The sequence below is a fragment of the Trachurus japonicus genome, chromosome 15 (genome assembly GCF_045865225.1).
Source record: "Trachurus japonicus isolate A0001 chromosome 15, Traja_1.0".
Lineage (NCBI taxonomy): Eukaryota > Metazoa > Chordata > Actinopteri > Carangiformes > Carangidae > Trachurus > Trachurus japonicus.
Genome location: NC_140921.1, coordinates 10,795,947 through 10,814,237, shown reverse-complemented (window position 1 = coordinate 10,814,237; position 18,291 = coordinate 10,795,947). Strand labels below are relative to the sequence as shown.

Genomic DNA, 18,291 nt, shown 5'->3' with positions numbered 1-18,291 from the left:
ACCTGGAGCTGAACTCATCTGAGGTGTGCTGGGGATTTTCTCCCCTTTAGACACTGGTTCTGGATCAGTTCATTTGTGTCTGTGTGGCGTTAGGGTGATTGTAGTCTATCCAGCTTGCTGTGTTACTAAAAAAAAAACGAAACATAAAGAAAAGAAGAAAAAAAAAAAAGGCTGAGGTCCTGATGCACACAGCATTTTGAGGCAAAGTGTTTATAGAGTCCTAAAATCCACCTGCTGCTTTCACAAGTTTACCAGCCAAACGATTCAACGATACTGGAGCTACAGCTGCTGGTGGCAGTGGAGACATTTACCAGCCACAGTCAAAAACTACACCAGGTCCATTTTTAGTCATTTCCACCATTACAGGCCGCTAATTACGTGATCATGTCAAGAAATTGCCTAGAAATAACGGTCAATTTCAGAGTAATGTCATGTTTTTCATAAAGGCAAAAGACTACACATGCTTTTCATGCTTTGAAATTTTGGGGAAAGGCCAGAATTTTTCTCCATCAAGTCTTTGCAATTGACCGATATTTCTCCAAGTTATTTCTCCGCAATCAATCGTTATTTCTTGGCTATATTTCTCAACATTACTATGAAATTGACCGTTATTTCTAGACTATTCCTTTATAATCATCTGGTGAATCCTAAAAGTGCCAGTAAACTCTGTGTGAGGTGCTCAGATAAACACATGATTTCCTCTTATCCGCGACTACTGACTGCGACTGAGAGTTATTGTTCCATACAGATGATACTCAGCATCCATGGTTACGGTTGATTTGTTTGACAGGTGTCAGCTGAAGGTGCGGGCCTGTGACTCCCTTAGCTCCATTTTTCTGATGAAAACTAAGACCATTCAGCTCCAAACAGGAAGATGAGGAAACTAAGGAGAGAGTCGTCCACATTATAGCGATTTCTAACGGTGATGTCACTGAGCATCGACTCTAAAATCAGGTTTTCGTGGTTATAAACTTGAGTTTCCATGACAGCGCGGTGTAGATTAGCAGAGTAACGGCTGATGAAAACAAAACAAGGACGTGGGGTAAATAATGCCCCCGCTTCCATTCTGCACTGTGATTGGCTGGTAAAGTCATGAAAGAGACTCAAGGGGAGAGTTTGGATTTGTTTGTTGTAGTCTGTCAGGCGTGTTGGCCTCTGTCAGTGGCGAGATGCGCTCCCCGCCCGCCCGCCCCCACCTTGCGAGGGAAAACCATCCCATTGTTGCTCTGGATCACCTCTCTCGCTCTCACCCAGAGCAGGTAGCGGTCCGGTCGGTGCCTTTTTGCTCGAGGACAGCAAACGTCTTTTTCCTCCTCCAGCTCTCCTCACGCCTTCTACCGCCGCGGCTGGTGGTGGCGGGAATGCCGAGGCAGGGAGGAGGGGCTGGAGGAGGACGAGGGCGAGCAGGGAGACATGGAGGCCAGCGAGGCGGTGGCGGCGGCGTCCTCGGCCTCCTCCAGCTCTCCTCCCGCGTGCAGCTCCTGGCTGACGCTGGACTGCAAGGCGGCCGGGGTCAGCCACTCTTTGGGCAGGCAGCTCTGGAGGAACGGCACGCAGGAGCTGAAGTAGGCCAGCCGGTTGACCCAGCGAGGGATCTCCCTGCCACACAGGATCTGAAGGGGAGAAAAGAGAGTAAACATCAATGTGTCTATTAAAGGAGAAATACGGTCCATTTTTGACCCCTAAAAACACAAAGTTTGTTTTTTGAGTAATTGTTGTGGTTGAAAAAATTGCCCCCATAGTTTAGTGTTGTCGCTATCCCTAGCGCCGTCTAGCCATGGTGTGCCTGCATCAATTTTAGTCGTGTTTTTTGCTCCCCCCAACACTGGGTGACCATCAGGACAGTGATTTAGGGGTCAAAAATGACCGGAATTCTCCTTTAAATCAATAATATAGATGCAACCATTGTATTTGAACTGTGCTTATCATTTGTTTTGTTTTTGTCTTACTGTAATTTTATTTGTTGACCATGGGACTACAGATGGTAATGAGCTCTGGAGCTAAATCTGGCATCTTTACAACTAATTATTTTTTGTATGTTCATGAATATGCAGAGTCCCGTTACAAATAAACAAATAAATGAAATGAAATGAAATGAGATAATTAACCTGCAATCATTGTGATGGTTTCAGTTATTTTAGTTTTTTATTTCCAGCTCAATATTTCCTGTCTGTAATTCTCAAAATTCAAAATTTCACGCTTTTATACTAGATCAAACAATTAATCAATAAGACTTGAAGGGTTGTACAGATATTTTTCATTTTAAAAGAGAAACTAGTTAGAGAACATGTTTTGGAAATTTCACTGGATGTTTAATTTTGAGTTGTTCTGGTCTTGTTTTGTTTTTTGTTGATGTAATTGAGGGTGTAGGTAACTGGAAGTATGATTCTTAGGGGGAGACATAAATAAGAATTATATTCTTACTATTTCTCCTTTCCAATCATGAAATGTGCTCGAATCCAAATGTAATTATGGATTTGTGTATCATCATATTGTATTTTACTGTACACTTTCATGAAAGTAACAAATACAGAATGAATGGATGAAAGAAAATAATCAGATTGATTGAAAACACAAAATAAAAACACCAACAATCTAATAGCATTTCATTCTTCTGTTAATCAAGTACAGAAATTAAGCCACATTGAATGTTAAAATCAACTTGAAAGGATCTGTGTTGATTTCTGTTCAATTTCATGTAAATTTCTGTGTGATTTCCTCACGAAACCAAAATGCTTTAATGATCAACAAATACTTTGTACTTCCTCTTGGTTTGTTAATGTTTCCAATCAAAGTCTGGCTACGTTGTGGGAGAAAAAAAAAAAAAAAAAAAAACCTGAAACAATGGAGGCATAATTTGGAAATACATCCTGTGATTCTCCTCTCTCTGAAAAACATCTGACGCTTCCAGGAAGTTATATTAGATTTCCCGACTTTCTCCGTCTTAAAATACAAAAACAACATCCAGCAGGAAGCCATGACGCATTTTTATTGTTACGATTCATCCACTAACACAGTTAATGTGAGTGTTTTATTATCAAGATTGTGACACTTCCAGATGAGACACCCAGGCGTTTTCCAGTCAAAGAGCTCAACTGTACTTTGATCAAAACACGAGCAGAGGTGCTGATAGGCTGTTGTTCTGAGACGGGTGTGACAGTGAATTTGCTTTAAACCACAAAAATGTCTCGCCAAGCTGTGGATTTTGCATGTCGTGTCACGTCGACGGATAACACTAGATTGAGTAAGAGACTTATAAACACTGCAGTGACTGTTTGCCAGATAAAAATAATGAATATCCTTCACCTCCTTCAGAAAAGGAACTGTGTTGTGACAAGAAGAAGCGGGTGTGAATCTGTGGTTTGCTCTGTATCCTGTCTCCACGGATGATCTCTACCATTCATCTGTAAAACAATCGCCTCTGTTTGGTGCTTGGCTGAAATAAAAATAAGCTTTGGCTGCAGGACTCACACTGCAGTGATGCGTTTTTGGAAATACCCCCCCGTTACAGACCCACAAAACAAGCTTTCAGATCACCAGCGCGGAGCTGTCTGTGGCAGATCAGTCGGCTTTTTATAGCACAGACACTCGAGTTTGACTCTGGATAAAAATAACTACAAGGGGAGATAAAGAGAGGAGGCGTGAAGAGGAAACTCAAAGCAGAAAAAGAGGCATAAAGATCCTCTACACTCCTTTTTCCTCTTTCAACCTGCCTTCATTCATTTTATTGGCCACATGGGGGCAGTGCTACGAGCTGTACACACACATTTATGTTGATTTTCTTGAATTTTAATTAAAATCTGCAAAGCCTTTGGGTGGATTTTCTAACTTATTCAATGTTTAATAAAGAAAAAAAAATCTTCAATATAAACAAACCAGAAAAGTAAAAACTAAATCATACTAAACACTACATAACACTAAATCATTAAACAACGTTTCTTGTCTTTGTGTTCAGCACATGAGCGTCCTTAATTCCTGGGTTTGGCTGTGTCTTTAAACGCCTCTTTGTCTCAACGACAAATAATCCACTGAATAACGAGACACAGGACCAGAGGTGTCACCAGCAGGTCACAGGTGTGTTGTTGATTGATGACCGACATGGAAACACTGATGTGTGTCACACTAACACATTCACATTCACATTCACATTCACATTCACATTCACATTCACATTCACACGTTCTCTCTGCAGACGTCTTGCTTTAACTCTCAAAGCTGCAGCAACTGTTTCCTACACATCCAGTCACGTTCACCCACTGCTTCTCTTTAAGTTAACCTCCCGTGTTAATGAGGTCACAGTAAACAGGAGAATCACCTCCTGGGGGCAAAGCTGCCTCCCTCTGCTCTGCTCTGCTCCTCTGTGTGTGTGTGTGTGTATGAATATCACAATTTTAAACTGTGCTTTTTCCCTTTGAGAGTATCCGCACATGTGGTATATACTGTACATGTGTGTGTGTGTGTGTGTGTGTGTGCGTGTTTTCCAGCTGGCTCTGCATGTCTAGGCTTGTATCAGTGTCCTAATCCCCATCTCAGTGCTAGATGCTAACTGTAAGACTCCCTGCTCATTAGTCACACCAGGATAAGCCGATTGAAGGCACACACACACACTCACACACACTCACACACTCACAGAGCTAGTTCAAGCAGTCACACTCACACTCACACTAAATCAAGATGTAGGGAGTGTTACACTTCCATGGTGTTTAACTCAGCGGGTGTTTCTTTTCTTTCTTTCTGTCCGGGCCTCCACCTACCTCTGACAGAGCGGAGGAGAAGTGGTTGCAGTTCTTGTGCATGAGGTGGTAGGCGTTGCCTTTGTACTCCTTCCCCATTTCCTCCACGATCCGCTCCACATCCTCCTCTGTGAAGTCCGTGCTGCCCAGGACTATGGCTTCTCTGCAGAGACGAGTGAGCGACAGATAGGTATTATTTACTCACAGACAAAAAACATTTTTAAAAAAAGACGTCAGGACAGTTTGTTTCAACCTCTTTCGCACAATCACACTGAGCGCAGTGAATGGAGAGACTAGGAGCGCTGGGATGAAAGCTATAAAAGTTGAAAGGGTTGCTGAAAATGTTTATAAATCATTGCAAACATTTCCGTTTTTTACTCCGTTCCCTTGCTGGACTGTGGGTCTCCAGTCCTTTATCCCTCCGTGACCGAGCCTCACATAACATCTAACATCTGAAATCAAAATGCCATAACTCGCCCATGTGCACACATCCTGATTCCTGAATGAAAATGTGAACAAACACAAAGTTAAAATGGATTTTCTTTTTTTTTCTTTTTCTTTTTTTTTTAACCAGATCTCCGTAGTTTTTTTTATCCAGTGTTTTCATACGATGGATTTAAGCCTGAGAGAGAAGTGGATTCACACTGCACTGAGTGATATGTCAGCATTTGTCCCAGATGATCCATACTTATGGTCTAGTGGCCTGCATGGAGACAGAAACTGTGCCTTTCTCTCAGTGTGTGTGTGTGTGTGTGTGTGTGTATCAGGCAGAGTGTGTCGAAAGCCACAGGGCAGATCAACTAGAGCAGAAGTAATACAGCAGCACAGGAGCTCTGGGTAGACACACACAGACTCACACACACACACACACACTCACAGACTCACACACAAACAGAACCTCGGCTGATTCTGGGAATCCAAAAACGCATTGAGCTGACTGGGAACCTCCTGTCTGTCTCTCCACGGCAACAGCCTTGAATTCAGCTGCAGCAGAAAAACCACACAGACACCGAGGCCCCAGCGCCGAGTCTCACATCCACCAGCTCCTTCATTTCTGCAAGTTCAGCTTCACACGCTCCTGCAATACGTGCTTTTCTGCCTCATTTACTTCTTCATATGAGAAATAATATTCGAAAAATCATATAATCTGTTAGAGCTGCAACGATCAGTCAATTAATTGACTTGCATAAAATTAATTGGAAACTTGATCAGATCGCTTTTGTCATTTTCTAAGCTAAGATATTTGTCGTTTGCAGCTTCCCAGATGTGAGAATGTGGTGAAGATGATGAATTTTCTTCATACGCAAAACAGATAATCTGTGAAATGGAGAAAATAATCACCAGATAATTCGACAGGGGAAAAATAATCGTTAGTTGCAGCTGAATAATGTGGCCTTTAAGCTTCTAAAATTACCAGGGTGAATTTAATTTATAATTTGCTTCTTTTTCTGTTTCAAACTAAGTCACGAGATAAATTCCAATTTTTTTTCCTTCTGTTTTCTCTTGTTTCGCTCTGTCTCGGTCCGACACAAATCAGCAGCCACAAAACCATCAGCAAATCAAGTGTAAAGCCAGAAACGTCTGTCACATGCTGCTCTCTGTTCCCCATGTATTTGTTTCTCTCTCTCTGTCTCTCTGACTTACAGCTCATTACGAGAGGAAACCAGCTCACTGACTGTGTGACAGAGATTATTTGACTTATTGGTCTCATTTAGTCAAAAGTGTCCGGCAGTGACCTACTGCAGATAATCAGAGGACCTCAAAACTCTTATGTTAAGTAGATTAGAGATAAAGAGATAAGAGATATACTGTTAGATGTTTTGTTTCTGGATGTGTGTGTGTTTGTAACAGAGACAGATGATAGAGGACAGATGTTCACTCATGTGGCTCAGGAGTAATTTATTGCAGTGTAATCAATAAATGGTCGACTGCAACACCACAATCACAGGAGCTGCATGTCCCAACATTGTTGTGCATCATTAGCTCCATATGTCTTGTGTAGCCACGGAGACGCCCTGGCCTACAGCCCATATTCTCAGGCTCTAAAGGGACATCCCATTCCCTGGTCAGGAGTTGGACTAATTCAAAGGTCGGCGACTCGGCGGTTCGATCCCCAGCTCCTCCAGCCTGCATGTTGACGTGTTTCTTGACCGAGCTACTGAGCGTTACACAGACTGTGTGTGGTTGCCGTGTATAAATGGGTGAATGTGGCTTTGTGAAGTGCTGTAAGACGAGAGAAGAGTACGTCTGTTCACCATTTACTCTCTCACATGTAGGAACAATCCATTAGAAACAGGCTCATGCATCACGAGCCAAGAAATCAGTGTTCAATGGCAGAAATCATCTGATCGCTGCTGCTGACGACTGGAAAACAGGGTTTGGTGTTTTCCCTCACTGGTGTAAGCAGAACAGTCGTTAATGAAGTGCACGTCAGGACACTGAATGATGAGCTTAGTGGAGGCTCGATGTCTGCTGAGCTCAGTAACTAGTGAACTGTGACTGTGACTTAGGCTGCGTCTGCTTTAAACACCATGAAAAAACACCATCATCATGTTCTTCTCTAGGTAGTTTTTGTCCACACTTCTTCTTTAACATCCGTCCACATCCGAGAACAAACACATGCAGGTGCAGCTTAATAAATTAGAATATCATCATGGAAAAGTTTTATTTATATCAGTAAATCATTCAAAAAATGACACTAATACATTATATAGATCCATTACACACAAAATGAAACATCTCATGTCTTTATTTATTTAATTTCCTTTAATTCTAATGATTTGGGCTTACATTTAACAAAGACATAAAATTCAGTATCTCAAAAAATTTGAATATTACAAAACTCCAATTAAAAGAAGCATTTTTTATATGGAAATGCTGGCCTTCTGAAAAACTGGAAATTGACTTTTTCCATGATATTCCAATTTATTGAGATGCACCTGTAATAACAAAATATCCTGTACTTACTTAAACTTAAACGTTTCTCCAAGTTCGGTTGCATCGCCCGGTGTGATCTCAAAGATCCCTGAGAATGGGTACGGGTGTCCGCCATAGGCAAACTCTAAACACACACACACAAAATGAAAACACATAGTTGTTTTACAAAAAGGAAAAAAGTGACGTATGAAGTGTTTTTAATATTCTGTGTCTCATGTGAACCCCCATCCTCAGGAGGACGCTGACTTGATATGTGTGGTGTCATATATCTGGGTAATCTTACCTCTTCCATAGATCTCAATCCCTGAGTGAAACACCCCGATGCCCAGAGTGCTGGTGAACTCATTGATCCAGTACTGAAAACACAAGGAGACAGAAACACAGTAAGAAACAAAGAAAAAAATACACAGATTTTTTTGCCTTAAAAGAGACTCATTGTTTCTATGTAAATTGATTAAGAGACTATTTGTTTCAGCTCTATTATTGGCTGATTCATCAATATATCTACAATAAGCTTTTGGTCCAGCTCATGTGTGTAATTCTTTATAGAATAAACAGAAAAAATACATGATTTCAGATGCAGCTCAAGCGTTTTTGTTGTTGTTTTTTTAATACACAACGAAGACAGTGAGAAGCCACAGTACAAACGACACTGAAATGATTTTGTGTGATGTAACCTTTACTTGGAAACAACCAGATCAGTGCAGTTACACCACAGATGGTCGCTCAAGAGGCAACATCCATGTTTGGATCACACTTGAAATCCCACGATGCCTTGCTGTGCCAAAAACTGGCTGAGAGCGATCCAAGGCAAACTTTTACCGCTGAATGTGCCGCTTGTCTTTTTTGTACATTGATGTGTTCCTTCCTTCCTTGTCATTTATCACACAGACAAACAGCCACGTAATTGAGCAGCGGAGCAGAGACTCAAAATGAAAACTAATCCACTCGTGATACATCAGAGTTGGAGGAAGCGTGCAAAACAGACCTAATATAAAAGGATGTATTCACAAACTGAATTAACCTCAACTCAGTGACGGCCATTGTCTTCCTGACACTCGACCATCACATGATCTCAGCCGACTGAAATGAGATCTGAGAGGCTCTGATGTTTACACACACACACACACACACACACACACACACACACACACACAAGACAAGCCGCCAAACAAACACAAGAAAGGGCACACGCACACACGCACACACAGAATCAATACCCGCAGCAGCACTGATCTCTGACATGTCCGTCCATCTCTTAAGCAGAGCATCCTGTGGCTACGAGGTGATTAGACGGGCTGTTGCTAGGCAGAGTTCGTTTGCGTGAAAAAGATTTGATTTTATCCCAGGGGATGGATGGAGGAGAGGAATACATACATCATACAAGCAGGAACGACAAATATTAAAAAGTTTCAGCTTCTCTTTGTTTTAAGAATTTGCTGCTTTTCTCTTATTTATATGTCGGTAAAGTTTCAGACTGTTCATCGATAAAACAAGACGTTTGATAACATCTTTTTAAAATCAGGGGCACAAATTCTACTATGGCTTGAAATGTTGATGAAAAAAAGTTGATTAAAAGCCAAAAATATTTGCATTTAATCTTCTATCTATGGACTCATCAGTTAATTGACTAATCTTCTCAGCACCAGTGAAGTATTTGTAGTGACAGATCAATCACATTTTCATGCCACTCAGCCAGAACATAATCTTGTCGATCAAGTCATTTAAATACAAAACTGATCAGGTGGAGTGAGTGGTGGTTATCATGGTGCTGTGCACATTCAGCATCTCCTGTTGTTTTATGTTCAAACCCCATTTACATTTACAATGCAAAACATATTTAGCCGCTTGAAAGCCACAGAAAAGTATTCAAAAAACTATTCTTATACTTCCTCCCTACTGTTATGTAAATACAGTTTGTACTGTAGCACAGAGCAGGCTGTCTTCATGTATCTAACTACACTGGAAAACAGTAACAACCAGCAGCGGTGATACTGTTCAGGCCTCTGGCTGTTTGCATAATGCTACACACACACACACACACACACACACAACACACACACACACACACACACAGCAGGAATGATGATGATGAGTCAAGGAAGGAAACGTTTTTTTATAACTTCTAAAACTCTTGTCTGCTTGTTGGTGATAATACAAACATGTTTATAATACGTATATCTAGGGCTGGGTATTGCTAGAGCCTACAACCTCACAATACGATACCTATCACGATACTCATTGATTTTGAATAATGATGTACTGCACACAATTAACAATAACTGTTCTTTATTATTCTGCATAACAGTAAAGGCAACCAAACAACTGCATAACTTAAAACAATGAAAAACACAAAATTCAGGCCCACAGAGAACATGTAAATAAAATAAATCTGTTTCTTATCCCAGAGTTATATATCAATAATAATCTCACAGCTTTTCAAGTTAATGTCCATCTGGCCTGTGGAGACAAGTGTCACCTTTCTGACCTCTGCAGAAAGAAACACGAGATGTGGTGAAGTGTGATGCAAACCAGGACCAGTGAATGAATTAACTAGTTTGACCTACAATTTACAACAAAATGCATTATTGATTATCAATTTCAATCAATCAATCATTGAAAATATAAAGCAGAAGATTGCGTATTCAGCAGTGGCTTAATGCTGCACTTGTGGGTGCAACTAAAAAGTCCAACAAACCAATAAAGTAATCACTTTTTTAATCCAACTTTCTTGTCACCATTGTTGTCTCATTAAATTGAAAGATTGTTATTTACACTCTTTGATTTACACATGGGACATAACTCTACTCTGAATATTTCTCAGGTTTGCAGACCTAAATTTAAATGAGTTTACAAAGCAGAATCCTGTTAATTGTCGGTTGTCTGGCGGCTGCGTGTGACCTTAATAAGAAAATAAATTAGATATAGTTTGGAATTAAAGTAGGTAAATGTTAAGTCTGCTGAAGTGACAGCTCGTCCCTCTGATCCTCTACAGCGGAGAGGAACAAGGACCTTATTTCTTCTGAAAGTGCAATTTCTGCTTGTGTTCATTTGAAATACACAGACAGTCAATTATACAGGCCGATGATTAATTCAGATTCGGGTGTAATTTGGATAAATAAATGCGGCGGATTCTGAGACAAAATAAGACTATACTGCTGAGCTGAACGGGTTTTTTTTTTTTTTTCCTGTCTAGTGTCTCGTTCTGCAGAGCGTCTGTTTCCTGACCTACATTAGGTTGATACGCTGCTCATAAAATGTTCCTGCAAGAGTCAGCGAGTAGCTTTTTCTAAAAAACAAAACAAAAACAGGAAAACACACCCCTCAGATCCACTTAATTGGACTTTTAAGAATCTCCTCCACAGTATTTAAATGATTGTGTTGCAAAATTATTCTAATTCTGTGTGCAAGAATATCAGCTGCACATGTTTTATAATATATGCATTTTTAGTTTATAATCGTTAAATGACTGCAGGAAAAATCTGATCACCTCCCAGTTTATTCCAGCGATGCCCCCCCCACCTCCGCCTCCACCCCCGATGGTGAAATAAGACTCTTATCTTAGCCGTCATTACTACAAAGCTCGTTAAAACCTGCCTCCTCCACAGCACAGAGAATGAGCTGAGTGTGTGTGTGTGTTTATGAATGAATTAAAGACAAACAGATAGAGAAAGGGGAGGTGCTTGCAGATTAACTGGGTGCTGCTGCAGTTAAATGTCTTCATATTTAATCATCTCTCTCTCTCCGTGTTGTGTTTCTGTGCCGTCATTTTTTCTCCGTGAAGGATTACCACCACCGCCGACCGTGTTAAGCAGAATGATTATCGGGGAGATGATATGAAATGTCTTTAGCGAAGTGAGTGCATCACTGCTGTAGCGGAAATGTATGTAGACTGAAAGCAAACAACACACAAACTGAAAGAAAAACTCAAATCGAGGGAAGGAAACTGTTGCCAGCCACAAGCCCAGAAAACACGGTCAATGCTGAGCAGCCTGCAGTCGATAGTCTGTCGACCTCGCGCTCACAGCTTGTAAACCAAAGAGTTAATTTTAGACACTGCACAACACAAGTTTGATTCATGTTCCCATGAAGTTAAAATGTCCTCACAGCTGATTTACCCCAGTCCAAACCTGAAAAAAGAAGAAAAAAACGTGGAAATAAACACTGAAGTTGTTGTGTTGAACTGATGGAGGTAGTGAAGTGTGGTGTGTCGTCTGTACACCGGCTCTACTGGGCAGCCATCGGTCCGGAAACTAAATCCCTGTTTATTTTTTGGCAAAGACAGTGTTAAGGTGGTTGTATGAGATGCACTGGTAAATATCATACCTCAGTATTAGGAGATATTGATATGCTACCAATTGGCTGCATCTAACAACAGTTTAGTCAATAAAATGTTGCAGTCATTTGGTATAAAAAAAAGTGTCCCGGAATCAGCATTTTCTATCATTAACCTGTTGATTAGTCGGCCATTGAAGCTCTCGTGGCATGTAAACATCTCATGGTACAGTCCAGTGTGGATGAGATGGTGAGAAATCACAACGCAACTGCACATGTATGATCTGCGCCTTGGACAGTGTACACGGGGATATAAATAACCAAGTGTCTCATGTTCCATGTAAACATGACACCTTGAACAGAATCAAAACAAGTGTACAACTACTACGACTTGTCTATCGACAGAAATCATTGACTGAATCTATCTCATATTTGTTGATACTTCTCAGCCGTACAAAACCAATTCTAAGCAACGTTAATGTCACCCTCACCCCCAAAACAACTGGCAGTGAATCTGTGTCTAGATACGCCAGTTTAATAGAATTATTATTAGTTTTTTAGACAGACAGAAGAGGCATAATATTCTTGAAATATCACGTATTTTTCTCAACAAATTTCAGGTTGTGCATAATAATGTTTTGTAAAAGGATGGTTCACTAATGTTAAACATCTTAATAATGTACTAAAATGCCCCTAAAATGAACTAAAAAGAGTTTGAGACTCCTCCTGATCTTCATTAATGAAGAAATGATCATCTTCGACCTCTTTCACTGACATTTCAAACTGTCTTCTTATAACTCTTTTATAGGAACTGAAATCTGCTTTAACCGACATTTTAAGACCTGCAGATGCCCTGTTAGTATTGTGGTAAACCCAAACCTACAGTATAAGAAGTAAGTACTGTTTCAGTTTCTTGTGTTGTGCAAGACTTTTAACACAGGCATTGGCTTCGACCACCACTTTACACTACGCTGCCAACACTGCTGTTCAACAGGCTTTTGTCTTTGGCTTGAATTACCTTCCACAAAAAAAGAACTAGACTCATGATGAACGATGTTACGTCCGTGACTGACCCAAGCCTCCACATCCAAACTATCTATTATTTACTTATTATTACGGATCCCCATTAGTTGATTCTAGCATTTAACTAATCTTCCTTGAGTCCCCACGAAATGCACAAAAGCATACATTATTAGCATATCAGCATTCAAACCTACTTGTCAGAATTTACAGGTCCATCTCAATAAATTATAACATCATGGAAAAGTTAATTTCCAGTAGTTCAAATCACACAGCCCCAACCAAGTATTGAGTGCATAGATGGACATACTTTTCAGAAGGTCAACATTTCCATATTAAAAAATGCTTTTTTTAAATTGGTCTTTTCTGTAACATTCACATTTTTTTTTAGGTCTTCATTAAATGTAAGCAATAAATGAATATATAAATGAACCTTTCCACGAGATGCACCTGTAATCCATCAACCACAATACAACAAAACAAACAGACAAAAAGCTACAAAAACATTCCCCTTCCAATGCCGTATCTATCGACCACCTCAGAGTAACACAACCTGCTCTGCTGCTGCTGATATCCGGCTACATGACGCTGTCAAACCTAAAGCTTTAACACGGATACAGTGGCGCGTGGTGCTGGTCTGCTGACCGGCTGGCCGGCTGGCAGACGGACAGGTGGTGTGTAGATAATGCTGTCTCATTAGAGCAGCGTACTAAAGCACTCAGAGCTGGCCAGGAAATCCACTTAACAGGGATGGGAGCGGGATGGTGGGGAGGACCTGACTGAATGGGCATGGTAGAAGAAGGAGAGAGTGAGGGGTGAGGGGTTGATGGGGTTGGATGGAGGGTGTCTGTGTTTGTGCTCACGTCTGCACAGATATTCCTGAAAGTCATGTGATGTGAGAGGTTATCGATTCTCAAATGGAAAGAGGAAACAAGTCGTTTCATCAGTGTTTCTGAGTAAAATGGTCGAGGTCTTGCTCAAAGACAGATTTTAACACCCTGACAAAAAAAACAAAACTGTCACATTCCTGCTATTTATTCTATTTTTCCAGTACAGTACCATACTTAGAGGTGCGTTTTATCAATCCACTGCCATTCAGTGTTTTTATTTTCCAATACTTCAATGTTATCATTTCATTCATTCATTTTATTCATCCTTATTTGTCTTGTGTATGTGGAGCCAGTGGCAACGAAATTTGGTTCCACTTTATACCTGTGTTATTGTGAAATGACAATAAAGTAATATTGAGTCTTGAATCTTGAACTGACACCGTGCCGCTCCACCGCTGTGCGTTGAGCTGGTGAGAACATCCGAGTCGGCGGTGGGCATCCTGCAGTGTGTCGCCACTGTTCTGACCTCAGCAATTATTATCTGATCTTCAGTTTCCTGACTTCCTGTTTTGTACAGACAGACAGTCACCAAACCAGTCACCCAACTGGCCAGAACACCATTAAACAGGGTCCTGATCAGACCCTTAAAGCAGGATTTAAACCTGTTCCTTCCTACCGGGTTTTGCGGGCCACTTGGGGCAACTGTGTGAAACCACAACAATGACATAAATGGTCAATATTGACAAAAGGCAATAAGACAAACTTGTTAGCAAACTGTGGCTTATTTACGCACCCACACAGTTACAGAGAAACACAAACTTTCATTAGGTGACAAATGTCTGGCCACCTAAATGAGTCACTGCTCAGTGCTCACCTTTAGCTCTATTTTGATGTCTACCAACTCTCCAGACTGAAAAATTACTTACTGCTTCACTAATAATGCTTCACTGTGTTGTGTATTGAGATACAGAGGTTTTTCTCCACATGGAAAACAGCAGGACACTATGTTTTAAGTTACTTTCATTCTGCATTTACCTGATAAGCTGCGAAAGTTTTCACTTTGATTTTATTATACCTGCTTTAACACATTCACACGCTATGGATTTAACTGATGCAGCAAGAAATTATTACCTTGAATAGGAGTAGAAATGTGTGTAAGATACTGTAATAACACTACAGAGTTGTAGACAGCAGAGCAGCCTCCTCAGTTAATAAGTTAACAGTTAATACTGTAATGTTAAGACAAATAAGGCCACAGTTCAAAAAGCTAGAAAAGTTAGGCTAATGGTTAGTCTATTGCTGAAAATAAAAAAATATAAAAAGTTGTCAGTTAGCCTAATCTTTACAATCAATTGATCTCTAGCTTTAAGTTTAACATTTTGGAAAATTTTAGCTTAGCTTTTTCCATGGGAAGCTCAATACCAAGAAGCATAATGAGCAGAAGTAGTAGGAGACCTGGCTTTAAAACTTAGGCTAATAACTTGTTATTTCAATCTGTATAAAAACAGAGATATTCAGTCACATATTGTTTAGGGTTAGGGCTAATCAAACTGCTCCCTGTCCTTGATTGATTCTTGCCAATCAGGAGTTAGAAAGGACCAATCAGCCTGTTAACAGTGAGTCAGCCTACAAACTGTCAGTCAGCCACAAAGTGACTCATCCACTCACTGAGAGGATTAGTCATCCATCACTCACTGGAAATGATCTGTATGTGAAAACTGATAATAAACTGATAAAATAAAAAAATAAAAAACATTCTGCCTCATCATCACCCAGTTATATTTCCTTTTCTCTGAGTCAGGAAACCACCTGGCAAACAGAAAGTAAGTCCACTAGTCAGTCAGTATGAAGCATGACGTCTGACTGTGGGTCACACTTCCTACAGTATTTATGACTGAACAGCCTAATCAATACGCAACGGAAGCATTTAAAGCAGAGGAATGAATGAACGAATGAATGAACGAATGAATGGAGGGCAGCAATCATCTGTTTGTTTTCAGTGAGTGCAGGAACAGTTTACAGGACAACATCTAACACAAACACACACACACCAGATGCACAGGTGTGAGTCGACCTGCATGCACAAGCACTAAACCACTGAACTCCCATAAGTAAAAATGTGGCACGCTAAACATGTTGATCTCAGTGGAGATAACAATAGCGTGCATCAGTAAGATAAAAAAAACCCAATGAACTGAAAGCACAAGAGTGCAAAAGCAACATTACACATGTGCATGTGGGTGTGAGTGTGTTAGACATGTATGAGTGACAAAGCTCTGCGTGTTGAAGTGTTCAGAGGAACCCTGCAGCCGTTCACATGAATGGCAGTGAGATAGAAAGATTTAAAAAAAAAGCTTTCTAGTGGTCTCTTAACCGAGAAGAAGCTTAATAATAAGCTTAATGTGGACGGCAAGTCGAGTGAGAAACAGGATGAAGTGAGAGACAGAAGGCGGGAGGAGGGAATGGCAGGAGATAGAAGAAAGGATGATAAGATGGACAAATGCAGTAATTGTACTTGTCACACAGCCAGGTCCTGATTTCACACTGTGTGGTTTTTTTTTTGCGACTTCAGACTCTCAAAGGTCTGTTAAAAAGGACCCTGAGGCTCTCCAGGCTCTCACCTCAGGCCTCTGATGATGTATTGACCATCGGACTAAAAGGGAGCAGAGTGGCGATAAATCAGATTAAAAATAGAGAGAAAAAGAGGGAAGAGAAGGATAACGAATCACGTCTAGAAGAGTGAAGAGAGGGGGAATCTTCATATTGATCCAGGATTAAAAATATATCTACTCTATAGTATCATAATAACAACATCTGATGTGAACAAAAAGCCATCTGTGCACGACATGATCCCAAAACCACTGAGTCTCCTTGTTTTATGACTCCCAACAAGACAATTCCCATTTTAGGTGTAATCCGTCAGTCTGCCACAGGAAATCCATATCAATCAATGATTCATCAGCCGATCAGTCAATGCACGCACGCACACACACACACACACACACACACACACACACACACACACACACACTGACTCACCCCCCTGCGTGGTGACAACATAAGTGACTGAAATTCAACCCCTGCTGGAACAAAGACACATACATTTATGCATTTACTCTCTCCTGACTGGGTGAGATTGTCATTTTTATTAATGTCACCTCATCATCATCATCATCATCACCATCCACCTGTGGTTGGGTTCAGATCAGCAGCAGGCAGCAGCAGCAGCAGCCCATGTTTTCCTGTTTTTGACCTGATAAGTGAACTGAGATCCTGACTCAGGCTGACTCACACACATGAAAGTGTGCAACAGGAAACAGCTAAAGAAATAATAAACTCTATGGTTGGTCACCATGTTCAACTGTGGATGTTTCACTTGTCAAACTTTTACTGTTTTGGCAACAGCAGCTTATAAAACCCATTTGGGTTTTTTTGCTCCACTCCTGATATGGAGACACAATGTTTACAGAATAGGACTAAATTAAGCTTTGTTGTTATTCCGTGGAGCTCTGGATAACATCAGCTAAATAGCCAATGGGAAAAAAAACAACTATCTACAATCATTTCTTGTGAAAACTTTTTTTTCCATCAACATATCGCTCCCTTGTTCCTTTGTTTTGCAGGAAAATGAGCCAGTGTTTAAACTTTAGGGCAAATTGAATTAAAATGACCTGGTTTTGATGTTATAAATGAATGCCGAATTAAAGAACAGTCCGTGAAAATTACAAAATGTCTTTCAGGCTTTAAGTTTCATCAATGTAACACTACATATGTTGAACCTAGTGTTAAATCTGCGGTTTGTATTATGTTGTTTGGCTTTGTGTCCGGGAGTTGTTGATATGGTTACGTTGAAACAAAAACGAAAAGAAAACACGACTGAACCGTACTCCGTGGGTAAAGCGGACAAAATAAGTGATAATGTATCGATCTTTGCTTCTCTACTTACCATATCATAGACATTCAGGATGATCGGCTCGTTTGCCATCACTGGCATCAGGGGAGTCTCGGCCTGTAGGTCCCTGCTTCTTCTCCTTCTCTCTGCGGGTCTTGCTCCTCCGCTCACCCCGCGAAGCCTCCTCCTCCTCCTCCTCCGTCGGCTCCAAAACTATCGCCCTCTTAATAATAAAAAATAAAAAATAGACCTTTTACTCCTCCTTCCTCTTGTATCCTCTTGTTTCCACGACGAACGATGATCAATTTAGTTTCACAACAACCCAGGTGTTAAAAAAAAAACCTTTGAGCCTCCTCCACCGTCCAACATCTGACTGGCTTTGTCCAGACCACCCCCTCCCCGCCTCGGAGAGCACCAGCGGCGGCGGTGGACAGCGGAGCCTCTCGCTCGGTCAAGACGAACCAACCAACCAACCGACAGACTTGGCTAAAGCCGTCGAGCAGCTACTACCACCGATAAGGTCGAAGTGAAAAAGCTGACTTTACACAGCGAGTTTTCTCTTATAGGAGCCGTGTTGGCGCGGGGAAAGTGTAATTTCATTTTC

The 18,291-nt window shown here is 40.9% G+C and overlaps 1 protein-coding gene across 1 annotated transcript; it reads right to left on the bottom strand.

The window, feature by feature from the left end:
* Nucleotides 1-1,232: 1,232 nt before the first annotated feature.
* desi2 (desumoylating isopeptidase 2) lies at nt 1,233-17,952 on the bottom strand. Its single transcript, XM_085799519.1, has 5 exons — nt 17,742-17,952; nt 7,954-8,026; nt 7,701-7,794; nt 4,755-4,896; nt 1,233-1,613 (listed from the first exon to the last, which is right to left on the bottom strand). Exons 1-5 carry the CDS (start codon nt 17,787-17,789, stop codon nt 1,335-1,337), a joined length of 636 nt encoding a protein of 211 aa, XP_085655645.1. The 5' UTR covers nt 17,790-17,952; the 3' UTR covers nt 1,233-1,334.
* Between the last annotated feature and the right edge of the window lie 339 nt (nt 17,953-18,291).